General features: G+C 35.2%; 1 protein-coding gene across 2 annotated transcripts; it reads right to left on the bottom strand.

The window, feature by feature from the left end:
- Positions 1-10,285: 10,285 nt before the first annotated feature.
- LOC110026478 (uncharacterized protein At5g19025-like) lies at positions 10,286-11,748 on the bottom strand. 2 transcript variants are annotated; one of them, XM_020727429.1, is made up of 2 exons: positions 11,418-11,748; positions 10,286-11,332 (listed from the first exon to the last, which is right to left on the bottom strand). In XM_020727429.1, exon 2 carries the CDS (start codon positions 11,156-11,158, stop codon positions 10,487-10,489), a length of 672 nt encoding a protein of 223 aa, XP_020583088.1. In that variant the 5' UTR covers positions 11,159-11,332; positions 11,418-11,748; the 3' UTR covers positions 10,286-10,486. The 2 variants fall into 2 exon arrangements, with proteins under 2 accessions (XP_020583088.1, XP_020583089.1); XM_020727430.1 differs by having other exon boundaries at positions 10,286-11,120.
- Positions 11,749-13,348: the final 1,600 nt, after the last annotated feature.

Below are 13,348 nucleotides of genomic sequence, written 5' to 3'. Positions count from 1 at the left end.
GGCTAGGCACGCGAACGGAAGAGGGAAAGGAGACAGAGCTCGGGTGCGTGCGTTAGGGGAGTTAGGGCTTAAAGAGGAAAGGGGCAAAAAGGTTTTAATATACATTAATATATATATATATATATATATATATATACATATATATATAAATATTAATATATATATATACATTAAATTATATCCGATTTATTCGCGCGCGGCGACGTAACAAAATGAGTGTCCTCCCTAGGCAAAATTGATGTTTTGGACTCACCGGCGCAGTCCGTTTTGTCATCCGGGGTCGCTCGGACGACGTCGTCCACAATCGGGTCAAAAACGCGTCAGAATTCAAATTTCACAAAATTTCGACCCGCGATCGATCATTTCAAAAGGTTAATTCGAACATTCGACAAGTAACAGTGCAAACGAAGTGAATCGTGGCGATAGGAAGTGTCGACTCTCCGAATTGGCAAAGTTTGTGCGCGCGGGAGTGCGAATTGTGCAGAAGGCCACCCTAAGGCTCAGGAAGGTCCTATAGGGATCCCTTTTGGGTTTCCTCATATTGGTTTCACCCTTCTAAATGCTAGAAGTCGATACCACACACTTGGAACCACAAAAGAGGACGGAAATAGGTCAAATTACAACATATAGCATTGCAGGTCTCACCACCGTCTTATTAAATTTTCCTTTCAGTCTTAGCGGTACTTTTCTATCACACAAAAGGCCCTAAGCATTCCTCCACTTCAACCAACCAACTTGAATTCTACTATTAACATCCCCATCTATATCACCATCGCTTTGGACAACGGACCCAAGATATCTAAATCGTTCACACCTTTTAATAATTTGATCACCCAAAGTCACACTTCTGTCAGTAGAGCTATTATTACTAAAATTACATTCCATGTATTTAGTTTTAGTTCTACTTAAATGAAGGTCTTTAGACTCCAATGTAGACCTCCATAATTCAAGTTTTTTCTGGGCTTTTTGTCTCGTTTTATCCACGAGAAGGATATCATCAGCAAAAAGCATACACCAAAGCACATCCTCTTGTAGATGTCCAGTAATACCATCGATAACTAAAGCAAAAATATATGGGCTTAAAGCCGATCCCTGATGTAATCCAACAGAAATAGGAAAATATTTGGTCAATCCTCCTTCAGTTTGAACACAAGTAACAACTCTAGTATACATATCTTTAATGACTTGAATATAAGTCATATCAACACCTTTCTTCTCAAGAACTCTCCAAAGGATATCTCTTGGAACCTTATCGTAAGCTTTTTCTAAATCAATAAAAATCAAATGTAGATTCTCCTTATTATCTCTGAACTTCTCCATCAAACCTCTCAATAAATGTATAGCTTCCATAGTAGACCTGCCAGGCATAAATCCAAATTGATTATGAGAAATTTTCGTGATGCATCTTAACCTATGTTCAATTACCCTCTCCCATAATTTTAAAGTATGACACATCAACTTAATTCCTCTATAATTTGCACACTCTTGTGCATCCCCTTTATTCTTAAAAATGGGGACCAAAATACTCTTCCTCCACTCCTCAGGCATCTTTTTAGTTTTTAAAATAATATTAAAGAGTTTAGTAAGCCAAGAAACTCCCAAATCTCCAAAATATTTTCACACTCACCAAAATACACTTTCTACCCTTGATTTTCTTTAAAGCCTCCTCAACTTCTTTTTTACTAATGCGGCGTTAAAAATAAAACGTTTTATTATTATTCACGATATTTAGATCACTAAGGTCGATCGTATTTTCAGAAACTTCATTAAAAAGTTTATCAAAGTAACTCACCCACCTATGTTGAATATCTTTTTCTAAGAAAAGTATTTTTTGATTTTCATCTTTAATACACTTTACTTGAGTTAAATCTTTATTTTTTTTCTCTTTGTTTGGTTAGTTTATTCATATATTTTTCACACTCCTTAGTATAAAATCTATTATAAAGATCATTAAAAACAGAATTTTTAGCGACACAGATTGTTCTTTTAGACTCCCTGAGGACTGTTTGATATTTTTCTCAGTTCGCTAAACTTTTAAGTTTAAACCAATTTTTATAACATAACTTCTTATATTTTATCTTTTCTTTTTTATCTTTTCTTGCATTTATCTTTTCTTGCATATTATTATTCCACCACTAATTATTTTTATTTATAATTTTTTTTTTATTCTCCAAACACATCTTTTGCTACCTGTTTAATAATGTTTGTTACTTTATCCCACATAACATTTGTTTCTTCATGAATATCTCAAATTTTGAAATATTGAATTTTACTCATAAAAATAATCTTATTTGTGTCTTTTAAGTTTCTCCATCTAATTCTACGATGATGAGTCCTAATATTCTTTATTTTACAACTCTTAATCTTAAAATCTAGAACTAATAAACGATGTTGGGTACTTAAATTTTCACTTGGAATGATCTTACAATCTTTACAATCGCGACGATTTATTCTTCTCATAAGAAAATAATCAATTTGTGTTTTATTAGACCCACTCTTATAAGTAATAAGATGCTCATCTTTTTTCTTGAATAAAGTATTAAGAATAACAAAATCATACGCTAAAGCAAAATTTAAAATAGCTTTACCTTCTTCATAAGTTACTCCAAAACCGTAGCCACCATGCGTATTTTTTAAGACTTCTACCACTCTACCGACATGTCCATTTAAATCTCCTCCAATAAAAATTCTTTGAGGTATCATTTGTATTAAGTTTTCTAAGTCATTCCAAAATTTATCTTTAGACCTGTATCTAAACCTACTTGAGGAGCATAAGCACTTATAATATTAAAAATCTTAGTATCAATGATAATCTTAAGAGCTATAATTTTCTCTCCAACTTTATTAATTTTTACAACATTATATTTCAAACTCTTATCTATAATTACACCTACACATTTTCTAGTGCGACTCTTACCAGAATATCAAAGTTTAAAACCTAAATTATCAATCTCCTTAACCTTTTCTCCAACCCACTTAGTTTCCTGAATACATAAGATATTAACTTTCCTATGAATCATAATATCAACTAATTTTATTAATTTACCATTGAGAGTACCTATATTCCAAGATCCTATCCTAATATTAGTTTTATTAGTTTCATGGACTAACTTCTTTGCCTACCTGTAATGTGGGAACCCTTGCTTATTTAACACTACACCCGGGCGCCGGTGTAGCGGCCCTTGCACATTTTTCACTGTATTCAGGCTATACAGCGCGTCGCTTCCAGAGGAAGCCCTAGCAGTTACACAATGACCAAAAGGATTCATGTCATGATTTTTTTGACAAGTTTTACGCTGGCTGTCGACTATTTAACGCAACCCTCCACTTTTCACATTTGAGCTTGAGACCGACAACGACAGTATTAAAAGGCTTTATCAATATTTTTACTGAAAAAGGTAAGTTGTGAAAAAGGAATGCAGTGTAAAGGGAATGTATTGTATTTGGAATACTTTGAAGTTATTTGGTCAATGTAAAATAAATTAAGGACTTCACATTTTTTTGTTTGGTTTGAAGAAAAACAAAAATAAATGTAAAATATGTGACTAACGACCAGTAGTGGGCGCGCGAAAGTGGTGGGTGGAAGTGGACAGGGTGGCGAAAGGCAGTAGTGATGGTTAGCTACGACAGGCAGAAGGCAGGCTACGATCGACAGCTGGCGGCAAGCAATCATTGGCTGCAGAGGGGTTGTTGCAGACAATAGAGGGTAGCGAAAACCAATGGCGATGACTGCGGATGGTGGTGGCCGACAGCGAGCGATCGAGCGGTGATTGATTGAACAATGAGCTGCGGGCACAATGATGGCGGCATGCAACATTTTCATGGAATGGTATATTTATAATTCACCTAAATCCAACAAATTCCAAATATGTTAAAATTGAACTAGAGCATGAATTTCAAACACATTATAATTTTACATTACATTTGAAATTCATCCAATCACGTAGCCAAATTTTAAAACTTCTACAAAATAAATGTCGTGCACGCCTTTTGCGACAATCCGAAAACCCCTAAACCACTTTCAGCTTCTCGGTAGCACTTTAGTATCTAGCATTATATCAAATGATACAACATGCATGTTGGATTCCTATCCATCGCCTTTACCAAGAAAATTCAATAAATTGAGATTATGAAACGCCTCAAGCAATGAAAGAATTTGTTAAAAATTATGAACAAGGTACAAGGGCTGTTTTGGCTGGGGGACTTCATGCACTAGGATGTATTTTTTATCAAGGGCAGCTATGGGCGGCGGAAGTAGACAGGGTGAGAAGACGCAATAGTGATGATTAGCGAAGGCAAGCAGAAGGTAGGCTACGATCGGCAGTTGGCGACAAGCAATCATTGTTGCATAGGAGTTGTTGCCAATAATGGAGGGTGACGAACAACGATGGCGATGACTGCGGATGGTGGCGGCCGGCGAGCGAGCGGTGATTGATTGGACGATGATCTGCGGACGTCAACGACGGCGGCATGCAACATTTTCATGGAATGTTATATTTATAATTTGCCCAAATCCAACAAATTCCAAGTACGTTAAATTTAAACTAGATCATGAATTTCAAATGCATTATAACTTTACATTGCATTTGAAATTCATCCAATCAAATAGCGAAATTCTAAAAGTTCTACAAAATTAATGTAGTGCACTCCTTCAGCAACAATCCAAACAACTCCTGAATCACTTTCAGCTTCTCAACAGTACCGCGGTGTTTAGCATGATATCAAATGATACAACATGCATGTTGGATTCCTATCCTTTTGCAACAATTTAAAACTACCCCTAAATCACTTTCCGTTTTTTAGTAGTACTGCATTGTTTAGCATGTATGTTGAATATCTATTTATAGCCTTTACCAAGAAAATTCAATAAATGGAAATTATGAAACGCCTCAAGCAATGAAAGAATTTGTTAAAAATTATGACCGGGGTACAAGGGTTGTTTTGGCGGGGGGTCTTCATGCACTAGGATATATTTTTTATCAGGGGTTGTTTGGGTCATTTTATTTAAATGCAATGTAAAGTAAATTTCAATGAAGTACATAAATTGTTGTTTGTTTTGTTAATTATGTGATTCTCAAAATTGCAGTGCAGCAACACTAAATTGATTAATTTAAATTAATGGTGGGTTGAAAAAATTGATGGTGATGATTGCGGATGGTGGTGGCTGGTGGCTAGCGAGTGAGCAGTGATTGATTGGACAATGAGCTGTAGGCGTCAACGATGACATTTTCATGGAGTGGTATATTTATAATTCACCCAAATTCAACAAATTTCAAGTATATTAAAATTAAACTAGATCATGAATTTCAAATGCATTATAATTTTACATTGCATTTTAAGTTCATCAAATCACATTGCCAAATTCTGAAACTTCTACAAAATAAATAAAGTGCACTCCTTTTGCAAAAATCCCAACAACCCCTAAATCACTTTCAGCTTCTCAGTAGTACTGCAATGTCTAGCATGATATCAAAAGATACAGCATGCATGTTGGATTCCTATCCATCGCCTTTACCAAGAAAGTTAATAAATGGAGATTACGAAACGCCTCAAGCAATGAAAGAATTTGTTTAAAATTATGACCAAGGTACAAGGGCTGTTTTGGTTGGGGGCTTCATGCGCTAGGATGTATTTTTTATCAAGGGTTGTTTGGGTCATTTTATTTAAACAGAATGTAATAAAAATTTCAATGAAGTACATAAACTGTTGTTTGTTTTGTTAATTATGTTATTCTTAAAATTTTGATGTTTATTAACATTAATTCTATCAGCCGCCTTCTCTTGTTAGATAATTTAGGCATCAATTGGATCTTTTCATTTGCTTTGCTTTCCAAAAATATGACATCTTAATTGGATTTGCCTGGGAAACAAGAGAAGAAATCACTATGTTTCATGAGCACCTCCTTCATGGAAACACACTCAAAGAGCACCTTGTACATCTTCGTAGATGTAGCTGATGTAGAAGAGATTTGATTTAATTTGAATTTATTGATGGCCCTTAGTTAATAGTTTATTTATTGAATTATTTTATTCTTTCTTTGAAATCAGCAGATTTCTTCCTTTCACAAGTAAAAGGGGATCAAAATTAGGAGTTTTCATGGGAGGGAGAGAGAGTCTCAAGACCTGTACTTCAGTAGGAATAGTTATCCGAATTTTGAGCTTTCAGAGTAAGAGAAATAAAGAGCAGTCATATGTAGCACTCAAATGCATAAGTTGTATAGGAGAGAACATCATATAGAGGAATAACAATCAACCATAAGAGATTTCCGTTGGAGAGAAAAGAGAAAAATATCTAAAGAAAGAATTGTTCGAAACTGCTTTGTACATTCATAACATGGGCTTAAATAGGATATTACAATGTTTTTACAAATAAATCTCTAGACTTCTTCAACATTTTCTTTTACTAATAGGACCCTTGATAGGGTCCAATTCTCAACACTCCCCTTTAAGATAGGCAAAAGATATCCAATAAGTCCATCTTATCGCATAACCTAGATAAATCTAATTAACACAGCCCTTTAGTGAGGCAGCCAACCACTTGCTCCCCTATGGCTACATGTCTTGGCTCCAATAGCCCGTTATCCAGCTTTTCCTTGATGAAAAATCTATCAACCTCTCATGTTTGGTTGGTTCTATCGTGTTGCACCGGGTTGTTGGCAATGCTGATTATTGACTTGTTGTCGCACCAAAACTTCATTTGAGTTCCTTGGTCCACCTTGAGCTTGACCAACAAGGCTCTCAACCACATCAACTAAGCAACTCCTAAGATCATGGTCCTATACTCTGCCTTTGTTGTTGACCTCGCTACTACAAATTGTTTCTTGCTCTTCCAATAGACCAAGTTGTCCCCTACAAACATGCAGTATCAGCACTGTCACTCTTTGGAGTACTCCTGAATCGATCTATCACCTTGAACCACTATCTCTATTTCATGTTGAATCTGGAACACCCTCATATGGTTATCAACTCCAAAATAGATCTTCAGCTGCACCCGGATTTTGCTTACCATTTGAATGCCATATACTAATGAGGCAATCAATGGAGCCATCTAATTGAGTAGTTAGTTGTAAAGCAAGACGTGTGGCCCTCTACTCATCCTCTCAACACTGTCACTCTTTGGCTCGATCTCCGTCAGTTATCTCTTTAATCTCTTCCCTACTATAACATCCCCGATCCAACATGACCAATTCATATATGTGGTTGGTCCATCAAGTTTCAAATCCACAAAAGGGAGATCTAGCTTCTCCTGTGTTGGAGCACGTGCTGAGATAGCAACTCCAATTGAGACGCCAGCTCTCTGTATGAGCACGACCAAGACCTTTAGAATTTCATTATCTATCTTTCCCAAAAGCTCCAAAACATTACCTCCTGCATTATCTCCGCCTCCTGGCATCCTCAATCTAACTATTCTCCAGCCTTCATCATCCTCTGACGCATGTAGAACCAAAGTTCTCTCTCCACTGCTCTAGTTTCACACATGCTTCACCCTGCCCTGCACCGAGCCACTCAAACCATTTTGTCGCAATCCAGTAGTGGAAGGCATCATCAGTTAGGTCCTATGGGCACACTCGAGAGCTTTTCTACTTCTTGTGTCATTGCAATTGCGCCCGTCTTGTGAGCGTCTATCACAATCTCATACTTTCCTTCTCAGTTAGCTCTAATCATGACTGTATCGCACGCTGCAATCTTTTTGTTGTCGTCCAAGTTAGCTCTAATTGTGACTATTTCGCAATGAAGAAGCGGAAGGAAGAGGAAAACCGGAGTTTCGGGCCTCTGCATGCCGATTCCGTTAATTGAGCAGCACCAACAATGCACGCCGATTCCGACGATCAAGCAGCACCACTGCGGGTTTAGGGTTCTTATAACATAAAGAAAGAATTGTTGGAAATTTATTTTGTACATTCATAACATGGGGCTTAAATATGGTATTAAAATGTTTTTATAAATAAATCCCTAGATTTCTTCAATATTCTTTTTTTACCAATAGGACCCTAAATAAGGTCCAATTCTCAACAATATCCATAAATGGAACCTAAATTAGAGAGATGGAGAGAAGAAAGGCAATCTTGACTAAAATGTAATTCGTCATATGTTAAAATGAATACCATTGATTCAATCATTGTTTCTAAAACATTGGGTTGCATTTTAATTCAAACTAAATTAAAGTTAAATATTAAATACATATACAAAAAATCAAACATGATAAAAGATTAAGTGGCAACAAGCACCCTTTTATCCTTCTTTTTGGGAAGCAATAAATAGTCCCTCCTTCTTATAGTACTTGCACCACATGTTTCTTTAAGGAAAAGGCTTTTGTCCCTTTTTTTTTTGGTAAGATCCAATGGCAGCCATTACCTTTCCTTAAGGTTATGTGGTAATTGATATTTTAAGTAAAGAGTGTCAAGGATTACCATCCTCTTTCTTCAATTCAAATGAGTGGAAAGATCGCATTTAGGAAATGATCAAGATTTACATATGAACTTGAGAGAATTTATCATCGAGTCATGCAAGAAACTCAAACATCATTTCTTTTTCCACAAATTATTTGAAAATTATAACATCATCATCACACTTCATCTTGAAATTTTAGTAATAATTTGTTTATAGCCAATCGACCTTCATTGCATTGAAATATTTAATAAAAAGTAGGTATTTGGCTTGGATGTCAATAGCCTCACCTTGATTTCATAAATAAGAGTAGCAACTTTAACTTCTGAGAAAATCTATTCGACAGCTTCCCAGATATCTTTTGCAACTGTTAGGAAAATATATTATTTAATAATTTCAAGCATCATAGTACTCATAACCATGACATGATCATGAAATTTGTTTCATCTTAAAATGCAAACTTTGGGTCTTCTAAATATGAAAAAGAAATAACAAAATAATATTTTTTTTCATTTCTTCCATAAAGGACTTCCAAGTAATTTCTTCTGTTCAAAAGAAAAAAGATTTATAACCCTGAAAATTCTCCTTCAGTTTAGTTTTCATCATTCATGATGATTGAAACTTATAGAAGGAAAGTTTGAAAAAGAAAAGAATGAAAGAGAAAAAATAAAGTTTAAGAAGAAGACCTTAACTTGCTCTAATACATTTAAAAAGAAGTGGCTAAAAAACTTTTGTTCATCCCTTGAGGATTTTTTAAACAAAAAATTGGCTAAAAGAAAATTGGAAAATACTAAATAAAAAAATTTTAAAAATCAAAACTTCCTATGGCCAATGGGAGGAGGGAACCAATCCATGGTACTCCCATTTCCATGTTAAGCATATGAATCCATGGAACTCCTTTTTTTCATGTCATATTTTCTTATTTAATAGATGAATCCGAAGCTCCTTTCATTTATTATTTAGAAATCCTACTACATTCAACATTAACTAAATGAAATTGGCTAAAAAAGCAACAGGCAGCCTAAAGATAAGTGAAATACAAAATACAAAGTTTGGTAGAATGCCCCTAATTGAATTAAACTGCCAAATATAAGGAAGGTCAACTATGAAGTATAATTCAGAGGGAATTGAAATGGGCTCTCCATGTACTTAATAAACAGTAAGTCTTCAAAAAAAAAGTTCAAGAGGTTTAGGCGTAGTAAGGGCCCAAAAAATGAATAATTGAAAATATAAAGATGAAGAAATAAATAAAAGACAGATACGACAATAGCCAGACATATAGACATATGATAAGGTCTGACTAAAATAGGTTCCTAGTTCTTGCAAACAAAATAAATAAATAAAAATTCAAATATAGAACAAGACATAGAGAGAGACAAGAAAAGAGGAACAGAACAGCATACAGAGAAATAAAGAGAAAATTAAGTGGTTGTTTAAAGATCGTAGAAGTAAGAACACAATCCACGACCTGGAAAATGAAGCATTCTACAACCATAAGGCACATCAATGCATTAATTAGTTATTTGGAAGTAACAAATGGGCACAAACCAGCTTGACCTAGAAATATAAACAACTACATATAACAAATCAAGCATATATGAATATGTTGAGACACCCGATGATATGAGATTGTCATAAAAAGTGCATTTTAAAACAATTGACTAAAAGTTTACAGAATATGGCATTTATTGCTACCAAGGAGTTAAAATTTAGGGAAATTTACATATGTAGCACACAGTTCTTACGTATTTGCATACCTCACATCTAAACTTCCATCTCTACATAAATAGCACTTTGGTGCTTCAAGCCTGTGCATGAAAAGATGTATTTGCCTTTTAAAAAGTGGTAATAGTGCTATTTTTTTTGTAATGTTAAAAATTTGAGTGTTGTGTGAAAATATGAAAATTTGAACCTGAGATAAGTAAATGCTTAAGAATTGTGTGCTATCTGTGTAAATGCCCCAATTTAGCCATGATCCCCAGTTATTCCAAGTGGCTTACAAATAGTATAAAGGTAAGAGAAAATACAATATATTGTGGCGCAGTATAGATTTGGGCGCTATTGAAGACTGGATTGCAAGTAACAGGGCCAAAATATAACTACTTCTTGATTCTGCGGACTTTTTTAGGCCCCCAAACCTCCATTCTGCCGGCGGGGCACCCACAAGGTGAACGAAAGATCAGCACAGTACGGCCATTAGGAGGAGCCATCTTCCTCAGCTCAGCTTCCAGTTCCTTATGATCCTGCCCTAATTCTAGCGTGCATGCTGTCTCCTTAAGCGCGTGAGGGGAAAACTTAACACACTCTTCAGACTCCAACTGGATATCAAACTCAACTGATTTCCGCAGACCTTTGCAGGCAGGATTCCCACATTTTCTGGATTTAAAATCAATAATCTCCCATGCTGCAATCAGTGCGGCCGATGTCACAACCAGACCGACAGCATATGCTACAGGTGTTTCATAAATGACTTCCACGACCAGCTCGAAGGTTAGAGGAAGCAGCTCGCAGGCTTCATGAAAGATTAACTCGAAGTAGGGAACCGAGAGAAACCCTAGCGCTCCAAGCGCCAGAAGTAGTATCACAATATCGATGGCAGCAAAGGGAGAGTGCTCGCAGAAGGGATGGGATAAAGGGTTCAAGGATTTGCCCCTCGTCTTTTGAAACGGGCTGGAGCTGCACCGTTGCTCCGATGAAGTCATGGCATTTTGACCAGCCTGCTGCTCAAAATCCCTGCAGAATTCGATCAAGCTCCGGCAATCAACAACCATTGAGATATCAATTAATAAAAACTGGCGCCTCAATTTTCTCCTTATAAGTAAATCAAAAGCTCGAAATTACAAGAAATGACCCAGATTTACTTCAGATCATCAAAAGAATACTATGCCCCCAGATACTTCGCTTCTATGAGAACTTTGGAAAGATCGAGATCAAAAGATACAAATCTGCTCAAATTGTCAAAGATCTAGTCTTAAGCTCCCAAGAAAAACGACAATCATACGCACTTCAATCAAATTCAAATCCAAGCACCTTCAATAATCCCGAATCAGGAAATGGAAGTCTCTTAAGAAAGGCGGAGCTCCAATGATTCAATGGAGCGCAGAAATCAGACACACAACTAGCCGTGAGCGAGGGACTGATCTCGGCCTCCGAAACACAATAGATCGCCAGGATCCCGTAACCTAGAGAACAGCGAGTCTCATCGCCATTGGGCTTCTTAATAGAGAAGCTAATCGACGGAAGCTCTATGTGTCGTCGTCTTCTTCACATTCTTCACAGAGAAAGACAGATTTCGTCGCATATGAACGACGTGAATGAAGAATAAGAAGAAAGCGCCAATGCAGCTCAATTGAAGGTTTGGTGGGGGTAGTTAAAAAGAAGGGAAATTTTATTTGTGCTAATTTGTTTATTATTTGTAGAAAATAATATTTTTATTTTGACATTTATTTTTTAGTAGTATTGTTTCACATTTAAAAGATTTTTTTAGAAAAAAATTAAATGACAATATTTGATGGTGAAAATATTTGAAAAAGACTTGCATAATTATTCAACAAAAAAATCAATCCAAATTATTGAGAAAAAAATACATAGATAAAAATTTAAATTTACTTTAAAACAATAAAATTAAAATGTCAAATAAGTAACAGGTTGACATCCAGAGTATAAGACACCTCAGGTCGGGGGTTCGAATCTCCTCTGGCTAGTTGGTCTTAAGAGGAGACGATACTCAAATTATTAGGCATATTAGAAGTGTTTGGATGCTAGTATAATAGCCTCGGAAGAAAAAAAAAATAGATTTCTAAATTTTCTTCATTATCTTTTCAAGGGAGTGAGAAGTCCACTCATTTTTAATTTAAATTCCTTCAAATAAAGACAACAACGGAAAACAACAAGCTTTTATCCCCTTTATTTAATTCTAGGGATAATTACATACAGGTATTTACAAATCAAGCACCCTCTTGTACGCATGCCACAATCAAACCATTGTGAATTGGAGCAAAATGAAAAATATGGATTGGACTTTATCATGACAATTGATATTTGAGTGAGAATTTGAAAAATAGCTAAAAGAGGGCGCTTGATTTGTAAATAGCAATGTTTTGAGTGTCCTGTATGTAAATCACCCCTTCATGCTAATAAATTAATATAATTTTTTTTATACAATATGCCCAAATTTTTAAGGTCTACCTCTACCTTAGCATAAATTAGATCCAAAATATCTACTCTTCTTACATGGTGATTAGATGTTCGACGTTTATTGTGATCAAATCATAATTTTGTGTGGCACTCGAGCTCTCAATAAAGACGATCACTCTGTTTTCAGAGAAAATTGAAAGCTCATGACTCTATTTTGTAAGGCTATTATGTACTCTTGTAGAAAATATTGAAACTTGTAAGAGGGGAATATTCAGACTTAAAAATAATATTATGAGCTATAAAAATTATTACAAATTAATAAAAAAATTTATACATTTGTAAAATAAAATTGTAATAGTTTTTTTTTTTTTTTTTTGGCTTTTGACTAAATGTGCTCATTTATTAATAAGCACATTTTTTTTATTTTTTTATTAAAAATTTAATGCATTGCTCGATCAGCAATTCACCATGGGCAACAGCCAGCCAGCCAAGTGGCCTGCCTAACCCACTTTAGGCCTGACTTCAACTGTAGGCATGCACATTATTTCCCTTTTTTAAGATATTTGAAATCATTTTTTTTGTTTTCTAGACTAAATAATATACTTTTGGATCCCAATAAAATCTATAGAATCGACTTTGATCCAATTTGAAGAGTTTATGCTACAACTTTTTATTAATAGTCGCAATCGATGAACCAACTTCAAGAATGGCTAAATTTATCATTGAGTTGATTTTGTTGGGTTCACTATGAGAAAAATATTCAAATTGACTTCTAAGGAATCGCTGCACCTTAATATATATATATATATATATAGTCCCTCCTT

This window comes from Phalaenopsis equestris, unplaced genomic scaffold (assembly GCF_001263595.1).
Source record: "Phalaenopsis equestris unplaced genomic scaffold, ASM126359v1 Scaffold000372, whole genome shotgun sequence".
Taxonomy (NCBI): domain Eukaryota; kingdom Viridiplantae; phylum Streptophyta; class Magnoliopsida; order Asparagales; family Orchidaceae; genus Phalaenopsis; species Phalaenopsis equestris.
Note: the sequence above shows the minus strand (reverse complement) of the source record. Positions and strands in the feature narration are given on the sequence as shown.